This window comes from Dunckerocampus dactyliophorus, chromosome 2 (assembly GCF_027744805.1).
Source record: "Dunckerocampus dactyliophorus isolate RoL2022-P2 chromosome 2, RoL_Ddac_1.1, whole genome shotgun sequence".
NCBI classification, from domain to species: Eukaryota; Metazoa; Chordata; class Actinopteri; order Syngnathiformes; family Syngnathidae; genus Dunckerocampus; species Dunckerocampus dactyliophorus.
Genome location: NC_072820.1, coordinates 31,982,436 through 31,997,179, shown reverse-complemented (window position 1 = coordinate 31,997,179; position 14,744 = coordinate 31,982,436). Strand labels below are relative to the sequence as shown.

Here is a 14,744-nt window from a genome sequence, read left to right as displayed (position 1 = left end):
AGTGTTGCTATTTAGGAAGAGTTTCAGAAAGTACCGATGTCACGCTGTCCACTCCCAGCAAGCGATGCTTTCTCACACTCCGAGGGAGCATTCGTCTTTGACATTGTGACATGAAGTCTCTTAATTTGACGATGCTCTCATACTGCCCGAGAGGAAAGAAAAAAAAAACAGCCTGCACTAGTTTCTTGTGGCTCGGGTGACCTCTGCTTCAGCACGTACCCTCAGTTTTAATTGTGTCTGGAGGAAGTGAGCTGTCTCAGGACGAGGAGGGCTTAAGTTTCGGGCCGCGGGGCGTCCAAGCAACACTGCAAAGCAATCCACTCGCCGCTGTTTGACCGAAGTGACATTTTGGACTCTTTATCTTAACATACTGTACACTCACAGACTACAACCTAGCTGCATTTTCACTTGGCCACTTCTTGACAACTTCAAAACTTGTTTGGGGAGTGTCGCAGCCTTGTTGTCTCAACTTATGTCCAAAGATGTTGGAAAACTTTGGAGGAAATATATCACTTCTTACAGTTCTTCTTCCACCAGCTGCTGTCTTGTCGTTTGGACGTGTCCTGCCATATGAAAGAGAATGCGAGAGGATGTGTGCCAATGAACCACACAAGAAATGCTAATATCTGAGGAAATGAAAACAACTTTTTCTTTAATGCAAAAAAAACATTGGGTGTGCATTCCAAAAACTGTTAAAGGTCCCATATTACACTGTTGTCACCCATTTTATTCGGCGAGGTCCCACAATTGCAAGTGTTGTTGTCCAATATCTAGCCTTGGTGCTGGATTTTAAAGAGTTTTGAAGTGCTTTTCGTAAGCTCTCGTGGGAACGCGCCGTTTTGTGTATCTGTAGCTTGAATGCTAATGAGCTATACAACAGAGTGTGTCTCTCCAAGAAGTGCTATTGTGCACTTTATACACTTTTGCATATACCGTAACTCTGCACTTGTCCAATTTAATAGCACATACAACAACATGACATTAAGGAGTGGGATAGGAAGACACGAACGTTAGTGATACTAGCATAGCTATGTGAGCTACAGTGCTAACATTACAGTCATGTTTCAACAGCAACACCATGCTAGGTTAGCCTAGAAAAACAAATTGATCAACCTTACAGCTCCTGGGTCTGTAGCTGACTGACCAATAGTTGGCAGTGCTTTGTTTTAAGATGTGTAGCGAAGCCTGCTTTTCCACAAAGTTGTGGCCATATACACAGAGCTCATGTCCATGAGAAAGGTCATGAAAATCTTCCCCAAAACCAGAACTTTTGTCAAAAATGGAGCTAGGTATAGATTTTCCTCACATTTAGTGCTCATAAATAGGTTGTAGGGACACATGTTACTGGTAGAACATCATGAAAAAGTCAGATTTGCATAATAGGGGACCTTTAATTCATTTGCGTATCGGTTTTAACAGGTTCTGCATGCTAGAGTTCAACAGATGCTTACAAGTTAGCACGTCACATGATAGAATGGCACAAATATTTCATCAAAGTCTTGAGCAGACAGGACAAGGTTCAATATCAGATCTGATACACGAAGACAATCTCATTCTGGCCCCTGATCTCAAAGGTTACGACATTTTAGCGCACTAGTAAGAAGAAAGCAAGGACACCAGCAAACAAGAGATTCCGGTTTGGAGATGATGCTGTCGGAACCGTCACGGCGCTTCGGCATCATGACGTGTTAGGCTAGGTCGTCGGAACAGCGGCGTAGGCACCATGAATGGACAAAGAGGTAGACCCATTACCCATAACCACCAATCCAGCCACGTCACTGTAGATCAGTGGCTATGGGCAACGTCGTCCTCGCTGCAAGTGAAAGCCAAGCGATCGGCCGTGGTCTCACTAGTCGGCATAGAGAATGAAGCCCGAGAAGGTGCTGTACTTGTTGCTGTTGCCACCGTGCGCCTTTCCGCCGTCCAGTTTGATGAAAACCTCATCACCCGCATCCAGGTGGAGAATGACGCTGTTGCTGGCGTAGTCGTAACTCTGGTCCTGGTCTTGGGCGATGGCGCTGGCCCTCACCTAAAAGAGAAAAAACATGGCAATTTATTAGGAGCTACCGTTTCCGCTTTAACTTGTTCCTAATGCTCTCTGATAACGGTCTTGCTAACGTTTGTATAAATCATCTTTATGCAATGAAAACCATGTCATTCCATGTTTTTTCAAAGAAAATGATATACCCAAACGTATTTCGTAAAACACTATATAAGGTATTTCTCATTCATGCATTCATTTTCTATGCCGCTTGTCCCTATTCAGGGGTATGCTGGAGCCTATCCCAGCTGACTTCGGGTGAGAGGTGGGGTACACCCTGGACTGGTGGCCAGCCAATGGCAGGTCACATATAGACAAACAAGCATTCACACTCACATTCATACCTATGGACAATTTAGAGTTTCCAATTAACCTAACATGCATGTTTTTGGAATGTGGGAGGAAACCGGAGTACCCGGAGAAAACCCACACACACACACGGGGAGAACATGCAAACTCCACACAGAAATGCCCAAGGGAGAATCGAACCCAGATCTTCCAGAGGTCCAGACTGTGTGACCAACACATCTGAAGTGAACTAGTTCACATTTTTTTCCCTTTCATTCCTTCAGAGAAGGTGGACTTACAGGTTAGCTTCAAACGACAGTTAGCATTGTAATTTATTGCATTGGTATTTTATGTTGAAATCAGTAAAATGCATAAACAATTAGCCAATTTAGTCATGCAGCTTGATGTTTGGTGGGATTATATCTTCTATCTTTATCGTCAATCATCAGCGTTCAACCATTATGCTCATCATCTGAAGTAGTCGGAAGTTAGCGTAGGAATACAGTGAAACGTTGACCATATGTTGTGTTGTTTTTCATCAAAACCACATGAGCATTCGTCTTCTTGATTTGTTTGCCAGTTGTAACAAGTTTATATTAATATCTTTTGTTGTAATTAGCATGATTTGTTAGCTATTCGCCTAGTTAGCTACGCAGCTTTTGACGTTTGGCGGAATTCCATCTTGACTGTGAGTCATCATCATTATACTCATCATCTAAATTTGGTGAAAATGAGTGTATTAATACAGAGAAAGAACGTACAGTATCGTGGATTAAATCTTTGGATTGGTAACCAATTCAATTTGACGTCTTTCCTTCGTAAAATTTGTCAACTCTTTGTCAAGTTAGTCCCAAAGCTTTGGATGATATCAGCTCGAACATTATGCGCATTATGCGTTCTTCTAGATTTGTTCGGCAGTTGTAACCAGTTTATATTGATTTTTTTACACTGAAATAGGCAAAATTCATAAACTGAGTTGGTCACGAAGCTTTTGAAGACGTCGGTTCAAACATTCTGATCATCCCGTTATCGTAAGATCGCAAGATAGCATGTTGATGCAAGCATTTATTGTTTATCGTGTTTACGTTATCTTCCCTCCTCCTCACAACAATGCGAGCGTTTTTCCTACTTGTTTGGCAGTTGTAGCCAGGTATCGTGTAATGTGCACAACCACCATCGACTGGTTTGTGCTCGCTTAGCCGTTGAGCATTTTACATCAAACTCATGGCAAAATCGGTCCTCGTTTTGCCTAAATTGTGGTAAGAGACTCCAGTTTCTGCTCATGTTGAGCTCTTAAGGAGTAGTAGTTGCAAACACACAAAGCGTGAACGCAACCTGAATAACATGCGACGTCTGTTCTGTGCACAAACGCTGGGTTTTTTAAAGCTTGGAATGTCCGAGATGAAGTGTGTCTCCATTGAACACCCTCTCCACTTGTGACTCGAGTATAAGGGGTTCGGCTTGAGTCAGCCTGCCTTGAGTGGATGAGACGATCCTCCCTCCCTGACCCTCAAATCCCGCCCTATCATCATCAGTGCCGTGTCTCATATGAGTCATTAAGACAACATGGAGGGCGGCATTAGAGAGCAAAACCAGTACAAAACGTTACGAACGCTTTCGCGGGTTGGGTGTGACGCTCGGACAATCTGAATACAATCTGTTTTTAAGAAAATATGTCAAAGTTTTGAGCTATTAATTCAATAATAAGTTTATTAGTGGTTATTTTGTTCCTCGAAACATAAAAATAAAAAGTGATAAATGAAAAAATCTATATAAAATAGTGAATAAATTATGTGTAGATGTGTGAGATGTTTCGGCATTTTTAATAATTGACTGCACACGCACACAGTTGTTTCATATTACGTTTAGTGTATCAAAAAGTTGGTGGTGGTCTGGACTACATCTTGTTGTCCATGTGTTTTGTGTCAGATTTGTATGGGTTTGATCAGCAGCTCCACCCCGAGGGCTTGGGAGGCATAACTAAATCTTCAGCAAACATCTCCGGCATCCGACACTGAAAACCAGGCACCAGAGCGTCACAGCAGTGTAAAAAAGTTTCTTGTGTTTCATTTTAAAGGAGCACCAGCTTTGAACTGACCACCACCTCGGGCTACGTTCTGAAGTGTTGCCGAGTTGCAGATAGCGCTCGTGGAGTGTGTAATATGCACACGTACGCACTCTGGCAGCCTGCCACTGTGCATTGTCGTTATTCTGGAATAAAAACTGAGTCGGAGCTAAGAATCACAACACACATGAACGCATGACTTCTCCCTTGGGACTCTTTGTGCGCTGGTGGGTTCATCCTACTGTCATAAAGGAGCATAACAACGACAGGAAGTCATGAAAGAAAGCGTCACCCACCAGACCGTTCTTGATCAGGTCGGCCCACATGCTGGTGCCGTCTCCTCCCCTCATCAGGACGTTGTATATGAAAAAGTAGGTGCCAGGAATCTTACAGGTGAACTTCCCCGTGGCGCCCTCGTAATTGCCCCCGATGTTGGTCACCACGTCGTCAAAGCGCAGGATGTCGTAACCTTCCTGCGGGTTCCGAAGCCCCGCATAAAAAGCCACCCGGGGCGTGGTGTTGTAGGTCGAGGTGCCTACCGAGCCCTTCTCCCCTAAGCCTAGGATCCCTGTCCGTACGACATCCATAGCATTCCCTGGTGGCCCCTTCGGCCCTGGAGGGCCCGGTTCTCCACGGGGGCCCGGGGGTCCGGGCTTACCCGGACGTCCAGGTCTGCCCTGGGAGCCGTGCGCGCCGTACGTTGGCAACGGCGGCCCAATGCTGTGATCGCCCAAACCTGCCTCCTCTCCGTTGTCCACCTGTAGCTGGGCAGTGACTGGCTCCCCTGTGCCCGGCGTGGGGAAGGCGTCACACACCATGCGGCAGGTTCCCAGCATCTCATAACGGCCGGCACCGTCTTCGCCGTCACCCGTCCCCACGGAGCTGACAAGCACGGGAATGAGGACCACCAGGACCAGAACCAGCATGACCCCCACAGCGGCTGCCACCAGGGTCTTACGCCCGATGCTCAGCCGGGGAAGGGGCTGCGCTGCCAGCGTGGAGCTCTCCGAGGTGGGAATGGTGGCTGTCGGGCGGGGGTGAAGAACGCAGACGTGGAGATGATGCTCAGAGAGAGCCGGGAGGATTGTGTGAGTGACGGACGGGAGGGTCTGGAAAGGGAAAAAAGTCATCCTAAAGGAGAGAGAGAGTAAGGAGGAGGGGAGAGGAAGGAAACGCAAGGGGAGGAGAGAGGAACATGAGTCAGGGCTGAGGAGAGCATCTTCCTCATGGCTGTCTCTTCCATTGTCCTCTTCTTCTCGGAGCCAAGGAGAAATGGTCCATTTCTACATGGGAGACATTCATTCGGTACTTTTTCATCATAGTACTTTATATGGCAAGGAATCACATTTAGTCACTTGAATGCGGCGTTTCCAACTAACTTGGACCAAAAACTTTGACATCAGTAACAGGTTCCTGTGGTCCCTTGTACTGAACTAGAACTTAAGTCAAAAACGTTCTCCTAAGGCTAGAGAACCATGTGATTCTCCCAGCCAGTCAGACAAGAAAGGTAATGAGAATCATTTTTTTTAATTCTAATGAAATACGACAAAAGCATATTGTATCCATATACAGCATGTATGGCATAAATAGCATGACAATGCTAGAAAAAACATTGCTTTCATTTCAAATACTAGATTTGGACCAAATGTAATTTTGGTACAGTACACACGTTGGGCATGTCAGCACAATTTAAATATAACCTCACTGGTGGAGGCAATAAAAGCTCATTTCCTTGACCGACCACAGCTAAAATGTACAATTAATCCATTCAAAATCTATTTTTAATATATCATCACTCTCAGAATGTTCTGAACTCCTGTGTTTTCCACACTAGTGTTGTATTGAGCAGAATAAGGCTACTTTTGTGAGTTTAGTAGGTCCACAGCTGACATTGTGTTTGTTTTGCCTGTACTTGTTTAGACAGCAAGTTGAAACTAGCTGACAATAAATCAACAGCACCTCTGCTGGTTGCAGCTCAGTAGTGCACTCCCGATTTTTCTTTCAGGGTGCCATTAATTGACAGCCTTGGCACTTTTGATGCCTACATGCTAACTGTTAGCATGTTAGCATTTTAGCTAATGTTAATGCTATCTTGCTAGGTGCTAGCCTATTAACTGTTAGTATGTTCGCATTTTAGCTTGTCCATGTCTAAATGCAAATACAGACATGGAATGATGTAGGGTAGTATAGTATAGAACATATATATATATATGTCTATATATGTATATATATATATATGTCTATATATGTATATATATATATATGTCTATACATATATATATATATGTCTAGACATATATATATATATATATATGTCTATATATATATATCGGCGTTTGGCTGATGTCTGCGCTCTCCGAGTGCTTTTCTAGTTTACTCATGTCTTCATGCAAATACAGACATGGCATGATGTACTGTAATACAGAACTTCCTTGTCACTTTCGGTATAGGGTGGTATCTTTCTAGGTGCTAGCATGGTAGCTGTTAGCATCTTAGTATTTTAGCTGATTTCCTCATGTCTAAATGCAAATACATAGTATGATGTAAGGACACTACAGGACAGTCTTGGCACTTTTGATGCTCACATGCTAACCGTTAGCATGTGAGCAATTTTGATAATTTCCACATGTAAATACAGATATGAAATGATGTAGGGACACATAAGAAATACTTTGGAACTTTTGGTCGTTAGTGCTATCTTGCTAGGTGCTAGCATGCTAACTGTTAGCATGTTAGGATTTTTGGTGATTTATTCATGTCGACATGCAAAATGATACATGGCCTTGCTTGCTTGCATGGCACAGCATGCTTGCAAACACCGGGCCAAAGGGCATGCCCATCAACATTTTTGAGTTAGTTATTAGTGTCAACATTTTAGATTTTTCTCTTTACATTTCTCCTGTTTGCTCTATTTTTTCCCACATTTTTGCTAGTTTTTTTTCAGTTGAATTTTATTTGCACATTGTGCCGCAGGCCAATTAAAAGGGCAAATTGCGGGCTGCACTTTGCATACCCCTGACACCCCTGATTTTTGTTATAATGGTAGCATGATGTTTTATGTGGCCAGTGTGCGGTTCTAGTCTTTTACAACATGTAGTGAAATGTAATCTGATTTCCTTAATCTGCAAGATTAAGGAAATAAGAAGCTTTGGAAAAAACTGACGGAATAGAACCAACAGTTGTCCTTAAGATGCAGGCCTTGTATGACGCTGACTGCATTATGTGAAGAAACATGTAACAAATCATCTGTGAGGGTTTACATGGTGGTCCTCTGGCTGCACAGTTCCAGAGTGGAGGAGATACAGAGTGTTCTCTGCAGTAGTTGATTTAAATGGCTGGAGAGCACGACAGAGCACAATCTGTATCTTCCTTTAAGGAGAATTAAATGAGCTTTTTAACTCAGGAGTGACTCATCCTGCTTGCCCTCTCAAGCAAAAGGTGGTGTGCCTTTATAGCGTCTCCTTGGTGGGTGGAGTAGGCTGAGAAATGCACTTTTATATGCAAATTCACGCCTTATGTTGCCCAGGCTATGAATTTATTAGTCTTATCCACAATCTTTATCCAATTTCATATACTCCCGTAAACGTGAGTGGTACATATTCAGTACCTGCAATATGAACGGCATAGTTCTCTGCATTATTGGGAAAGACCAGTCGGAGGCGTAAAGAAGTAGCAGGGCCGCTGGAAGGTAAGAAAACATTTGAAAAATGTGATGAGAATAAAATAGTACACAAGATACATACTCATTTTATTCTTTTATTTTTCTATAGGGCTCAAATATTATGAAAACAGTTGTTTTTTGGTCGAAAAAACATTAAAAAAGCACTGATCTGTTTTTAACGAGAAAAACTATAGTATACTATAGTATTGTTATTCAAGAAAAAGATTCAGATTTATTGATGGGTAGCCCCTTGAGATGAATCATCTAGTTTTCAAGGGGGTCCAAAATATACAATACAATACAACACAATCACAAACAGCATACACAGGCTCCTAGGTACCACCCCACCCCCACGTCACCCCCACAAACCCACAGTACCCAATGCAAAGCATCAATGATATGTCAGAACCACAAAATCACTAATACACTGTACAATAAACAATAACATGCCACAATTAGTAACAGCAACCGAAATAAAATACATCACAACCATTAAAAGCAGTTACATTGTTTCAAGAAAACAAAGTATGGAAGTCTTGAAAATACCAAATGAATTGATGATACGTATTTCGTTAGGGAAGGAGTTCCGATCTGATGGAGCTTTAAATTTAAAAGCACGCCTCCCACATTCTTTGTTAGTTTGAGGGACAAAGAGAAAAGGTTGCTGAGTGTGTCTGAGAGGATGTGGTGATGAAATATATATTAAAGTGAGCGCATTCGAAAGGAAATTGGAGCCAGTGGTCATGTCTTCTTCGACTGAAGAAATTACGAAGGAATTAGAGTTTTTTCAAGACAAAAAATACATAATATGAGAGTAAAGCTGCGTTCTTACCAGAAAAACTAAATCTTACGAGAAGAAACTTGTGATATTGCAACAATAGTTATATTTTTTGGAGAAAAAGGTTCTCCAAGACTAAAGATTGTTTTTGACAATAAAAGCTGTTAATGTCACGAGAATAAACTCATGATATAGAATAGTCATATTTTTCTAGAAAAAGTTATCTTTTCTGGAACAAAAGTACCATGAGCGTAAAGTCGTATTCTTACGTAAAGTTGTATCTTTTCTATGTGGGTGAGATAATTCCTAGTCGCAGTCTGCGCGCAAGCCAGGGGAGGGAGTCGTGTCTCCGCTTTGGCGAGTCTCCTTCCTACGAGACGGCATTCAACTTGTGAGACAGTTTGCAAGGCTTATGACAGTTTAGATGTTTATGCAGCCCTCAAGACTCCTTGCAGACGCTTTCCGGTGTTTTATTGCTGGCCTCAATCCTGCCCTCCAGGCTAAGTGCCATGAACAAGGGGCAACAGATGTGGAGGTGGCGTTGATTATCGCTGGCCGTTGTGAACGAGCCAGGCAGGCTCTGAAGGCAAGCGTGCCTGCATCGCCCTGCTCAACCCCGTGTCCTACGGTGGTGGCAGCCCTTGATTCGTCATCACAGAGAGTCATGGAGGATGCCGCTATGGAAAAGCTTGTCCGCGTCAAGGAACGGCTCAATTCAAAGATTGTCCTGCAGATAGAGAGCACGTATCCTTGAGGCTGAGTGCGACGGCCTTCGTCCTGCAGCTTGTCAGCAGGAGCGCAAGGAGAAACAACATGCTTGCCACTGCATTTGTGGCATATTCGGCCACAGGTCCACCTCCGGGCACTTCCAGGGGGATCCCAGCACAAGAGACCGGTCCCCTCAGCGCACAAGTAAAGGAGGATATGATAACCGGGAGTGGGCTCCACAACAAAGAGGGACCCGAGACACCGCTGCTGCAACCTCCTCTGTTGTGCAACTGTGGACGATGCCCCTAGCACTGTGTGTGCCATAGAGACCCCACCACAACTTCTGCAGTGGACCTCAGTTCTACCCCAATCCCCAGTCTGCCTTCTGACCTCCAAGATTGTGTGGACCAGACCTTAATCTGCCCTCTGTCACACAATTGTTCCAATGTCAAGGAGCTCCAACAGAGTTATGCTGACATCAGTCAAGTTTTGGCCTGATTGGAGGAGGGCCGGAGACCGCCTAGATGGAGGTTAAAGACTGCTAGTCAGGGTTTGAAGGGGCTGTGGCATGAGTTTCACCGGCTGACTTTCATCAATGGACTGCTGTGCAGGGTTGTGTGGCTGTCTGATGTGGGACAAGCAACACAGGTTGTGGTCCCGGCTGTATTGGTCCCCAAGGTCCTGGGACACCTGCATGGCACACCCCTGACAGATCACTCAGCCTACGGAAAGGTCTTGGTTCCCACTATGTATGGTGACATCGGGATGTGGTGTGACCAGTGTTATGCCTGTCAAAGGAAGAAGCCCCCAGTTCCTCGACACCATGCCCAAGTGGAGAGGCTTTCCTGCGGGTTGCAGTCGATATTCTCGAGTTGCCTGTCACATCTAAAGACAACCGGGAGGAAGGACCCCTGAAGGACTTTGCAGATTCTCTGCTTAGGCAGTTCCACACTGTTCATAGCCAGGCGTGGAACAACTTTGTGACAAGCACGAGACTAAAGACTTTTTAACCCTACCGGGGTGAGGCATAGCCCTTATTCGATTGGGGACCTTGCCCGATGAGGGCCCGGGTAGAAAAGCGCTCCCCTTTTCCACCTGCTACGCTTCTTGACTGAAGGTCAGGTTCTCGGGAGTACCCCATCACAGGCGTTTGCACCACCTAGGCTATCACGGGTTGGTGAGCCGTTGCAACACCCTGTCCAGTTTAGGGATTATGGTGGGGGATGTCTCACCACAAAAAGAAGGTAACGCAGGAGTTAGAGCCAGACTAAAGCGGGGGAAAGTGAAACATCGGACTCTTCCTTGAGTCATTTTAGCGAACGATTGCTCACTCCGCAACAAGACTGATGAACTGCAAGCCAAAGTCAATCATATGTATGAATATCGGAGAGCATCAATTTTAGCATTTACAGAGACATGTTTAAACGAAAAGGACACATAGAAGGCTTTGACTCTCCTATAAGGCTTGATAGACATTTCTCACTCACTAAAAAGCATCTTGGTGGGGGCGGGGAAATCTGCATCTTTGTTGTTATTGCACACCTGTTGTGGGCAGGGAAGAGTTGTGCAACTCTGACATTGAACTGCTGGCCATTTCCCTCCTCCCACTCCACCTCTCACAGGACTTTACACAACTTTTTATAATCCTGGTGACGTTGCACCACGGCCATCTTGTTTACGTGTGTTCCACAGGGGAAGAAGATACGAGCGTCTTCATCACATACACACGAATGGAGGGGCAGGGACACGGCAGGAGACAAATATAACGGCGAGTGATTTGTGAAGTCAGATTTTTTTTGAGGACGCATTTTTATGATGCAAATGTATCACTTTATTGAACACGTATTGTTTGAGGAGCCAAACTCTTTACTTAAATGTCCCAGCAACTAAGCAGAACTACGTTCCTCGTCATGGAAATACGAACAGAACTGGACTCGCGGGATCAAAAGGGGGGTAAGTCACTGTTTATATAGTGCACGTCAAAAAATCCAAACTATCTCTTTAATGCAACTTCTGGTGCTGCATGGTTTTGCACCGTACTCCTTATCTTTCTTTCTTTTTGCCATCTTCTTTGTCTAAAGGCTCTGCAGAATTAGCTACTGTAACTGACTAGTTGATGAGTTTACTTCTTGACCTCTCAATGACCCGGGTAGCCAACCGCATTATTCAGTAGTAATCGAGTTTGGGTGTCTGACCAAAAGTATCGGAAGGACAGCTGGCATTGGCTCTGACCACCTGCATTGCGGTAGAAAATGAATGGATGGATTCAAATGCATTAAAAACATGTATTTATTTTTAACACTGTGATTTCTGTAATGTTTTACTTTCAAATGTCAGCAAAAACTTTTTTTTTTAATAAATACATTTTACTGTATTAAGAAATGTGGGAGAGCCAGATGAAGTCATCAAAAGAGACACGTCTGGCTCCCGAGCCATAGATTCCCTACCCCTGGTATAAACTGTGGTTGTTTGCATTATACTTTATGGTCAGTAGGGGGCGACTCAATTTATTAACCCAGAAATGGCAAGATGAGGTTTTATCTCACATGTTTTCTTTCAACATATATATTTAAGTATATATGTATATATATGTATATAGTATATATATTTAAGTATATAGATCGGGGTATGAGTGCATGAATAAAATACAAGGAAACATGATTTTATTACAGCGCTGACATTTCAATGATTTTGTAACTTTGTACAGTAACGTTGGCGCCCTCAAGTGGCCTTTTGTTATATTACCACACAAGCCTCCTTGCATTGCCTTCCTACTTTTCACCAAAAGATGGCGTCCAATCCTCACGCTTCTCCATTCTTCTTCGCCAGAGTCAACTTTTCATTTTGAATTCAATTTGCATTGTTTTGACTTTATCCCACTAATCCTGCAAGATCTTATCTGGTCTACTGAGGAAGGGGGGAGACCTCCCATCTTCAGCTGTCAGGCACATTCCACAATGGGGAGGGGCAGTGTCAGTAACTGGAGAGCTTCAGAGACAGCTCTGATGTCTAAATCCTTAGTTGGCCTCTTTTCTTTCACTTTTTCTTTTTTTTAGCGTAGATAGTAACATGCTCAATTAGGAAAATTGTGTTTTTTTTCTGTCACGTCTTGGCATTGTGGTGTTGTATGGCGACCCCAGGATGCGAGAGATGAGACCCGATTGCAGGTAAAATATATTGTATATATTTACTCATTATTGCTACTTAATTATCCGACAAAAGGAAAGGAACACGCACGTGAACTAAATAGGACGAACTGAAATTAGCTGCAGGTGCGTGAGACAAGAAACGAAACCCAAGCAGACATGGAACGGGACATCACAGGAAAAACTACAAAATAAGAGCACACAACCGGAACTAAGGCATAAAAGTGGAACATAACCTGTCATGCAGGCGACCACGCAAATGGTGACATTTTCAGCAGTTTTGGGGGGGAAATGAGGAAATTTGTCGTCACCATATTTATTCAACTATATCGCATAGACAGCTGTTGACATCACCACAAAAGTGCCTTACATGTTTACACAAGGCGTAACTCCAGATCCAGACCCTCTAGGTCCTTTTATCCTTTTTAGGCAATGTGCTGCTACCTTGCAAGGCCTTGTGGAATTCTGTGGGGATGCCTTTGGCTTTTGGTCTTCCATCCTCAAGATTTTAATATATAACAATGAAAATGCATTGTAGGATGTTGCTTTGGGTCAAAAGTCACCTGCTTCAAAATTAAAATGTTATTAATCCAGAATATTTGTTATAATATGTATTTCTATAAAGTATACTCCATAGAATATTCTGGCCAACAAAAAAATAGCCATAAAAGGAAAACATCACCATTTTATTTAAGCTTCAAGACACCTTATGGTAGCAAATATGTACATTCACTTTATTCTACTGTTTCAGTTTTGAATATATTGGTCAGATTTACTTGGCCAGGATTTGTTTTCTATCATTACCTTTAAAACTGCCCTCTATTTCAAGGTGTATAGAGCAGGAGACTTGCAAACACTCTATGTGTACACTCCTTACCATCGGGACCAATTTTGGTCCCACTGACTCTCATTCTAAACACTCAAATATATATATATATACTACAACACAGTCATATTGCTATGGAAGCATGGGGAGGACATGTAGACAGATGTGTTCCAGTGGAAATTTGAACATACAATCTGTGAGGCTGACAATCTCTCTTTATTGCAAGGTGCATAGAATAGGAGACTTGTGTACATGTGTACACTCTTCACCCTCTGGACCAATTTTGGTCCCATTGTCTCCCATTTTAAGCACATATTTTTGACATATGATGCAAGCATGACGAAAGCATGCAATGAGGTTCCCAATTGAGATTCGAATCGATGTGTTCAGAATGTGTGGCTGACATGCTAACCACTAGTCCACTTTACCACCCTGGCTTGGATTAGTTGTATCATTTTTTTAACATGGCCAGGATTTGGTTCTTATATTATGTTTCAAATCCCATGCTATTGCAAGATGCATAGAATAGGAGATTTACATAAATGTTGACACTCTTTAGCCTCGGGACAGATTTTGGTCCCTTTAATTTTCATTAAAACCACCATTTTTTTTAAAATATACTGCAACCTTGAGATATTGTAACGCTTTTCACAAGAACACCTAATCATTTTTAGCCTCAACTTTAAAATAAAGCGAAAACAGGTTTTAAACCATCATCTTAAATAAAAATAAATTTTCCCATCAAAAATATCGTGGGTTCTTCTGACAAAAATCGATTCTATTGTTGAAAAGATTTGATACATGAAACTTTTATGCATAGGACCATTTTAGTGTAACTTTTTTTGAAACTATTATTTTGTGTAAAGCTAATTATCTAGTAATATGTTGTTTTTCTGGAGATTGTCAAAAGTTGAGTGCGTCCGATACTTTATTAATCTCCAAGAGAATTTCACATCGTCTGGAATGTGCGGCTCACAAACACTACACACATATTGTCCTTTTTAGGGCATGAGGATCGATTACGTAATTTAGGGAGCGCTCGGATCTCCAGCAGCTAGAAAGGAAGCCTGTGATGTTGAGCGACACTTTGGTGCACCAATCAGACAAGAGGACGATTCAGCCTCGCGCTTTGTGATTGGCCAGAAGGCGGGGCCTCGTGGAGTGACGCAGGGGTGGCTCAGTCAGTCAGGGCGAGTTTGATGGTTCCTCTCTGCCCGGGGTTGGTGACTGA

At 43.1% G+C, this 14,744-nt stretch overlaps 1 protein-coding gene across 1 annotated transcript; it reads right to left on the bottom strand.

Moving 5' to 3' along the window:
• Positions 1-679: 679 nt before the first annotated feature.
• LOC129176818 (C1q-related factor-like) lies at positions 680-5,468 on the bottom strand. Its single transcript, XM_054767253.1, has 2 exons — positions 4,691-5,468; positions 680-2,029 (listed from the first exon to the last, which is right to left on the bottom strand). Exons 1-2 carry the CDS (start codon positions 5,318-5,320, stop codon positions 1,850-1,852), a joined length of 810 nt encoding a protein of 269 aa, XP_054623228.1. The 5' UTR covers positions 5,321-5,468; the 3' UTR covers positions 680-1,849.
• Between the last annotated feature and the right edge of the window lie 9,276 nt (positions 5,469-14,744).

Coding starts and splice junctions, on each gene's coding strand:
- LOC129176818 (XM_054767253.1), bottom strand. CDS start 5,320: ATGCTGGTTCTGGTCCTGGTGGTCCTCATTCCCGTGCTTGTCAGCTCC. Junction 2,030..4,690: donor ACCTGATCAAGAACGGTCTG/GTGGGTGACGCT, acceptor TTTCTCTTTTAG/GTGAGGGCCAGCGCCATCGC.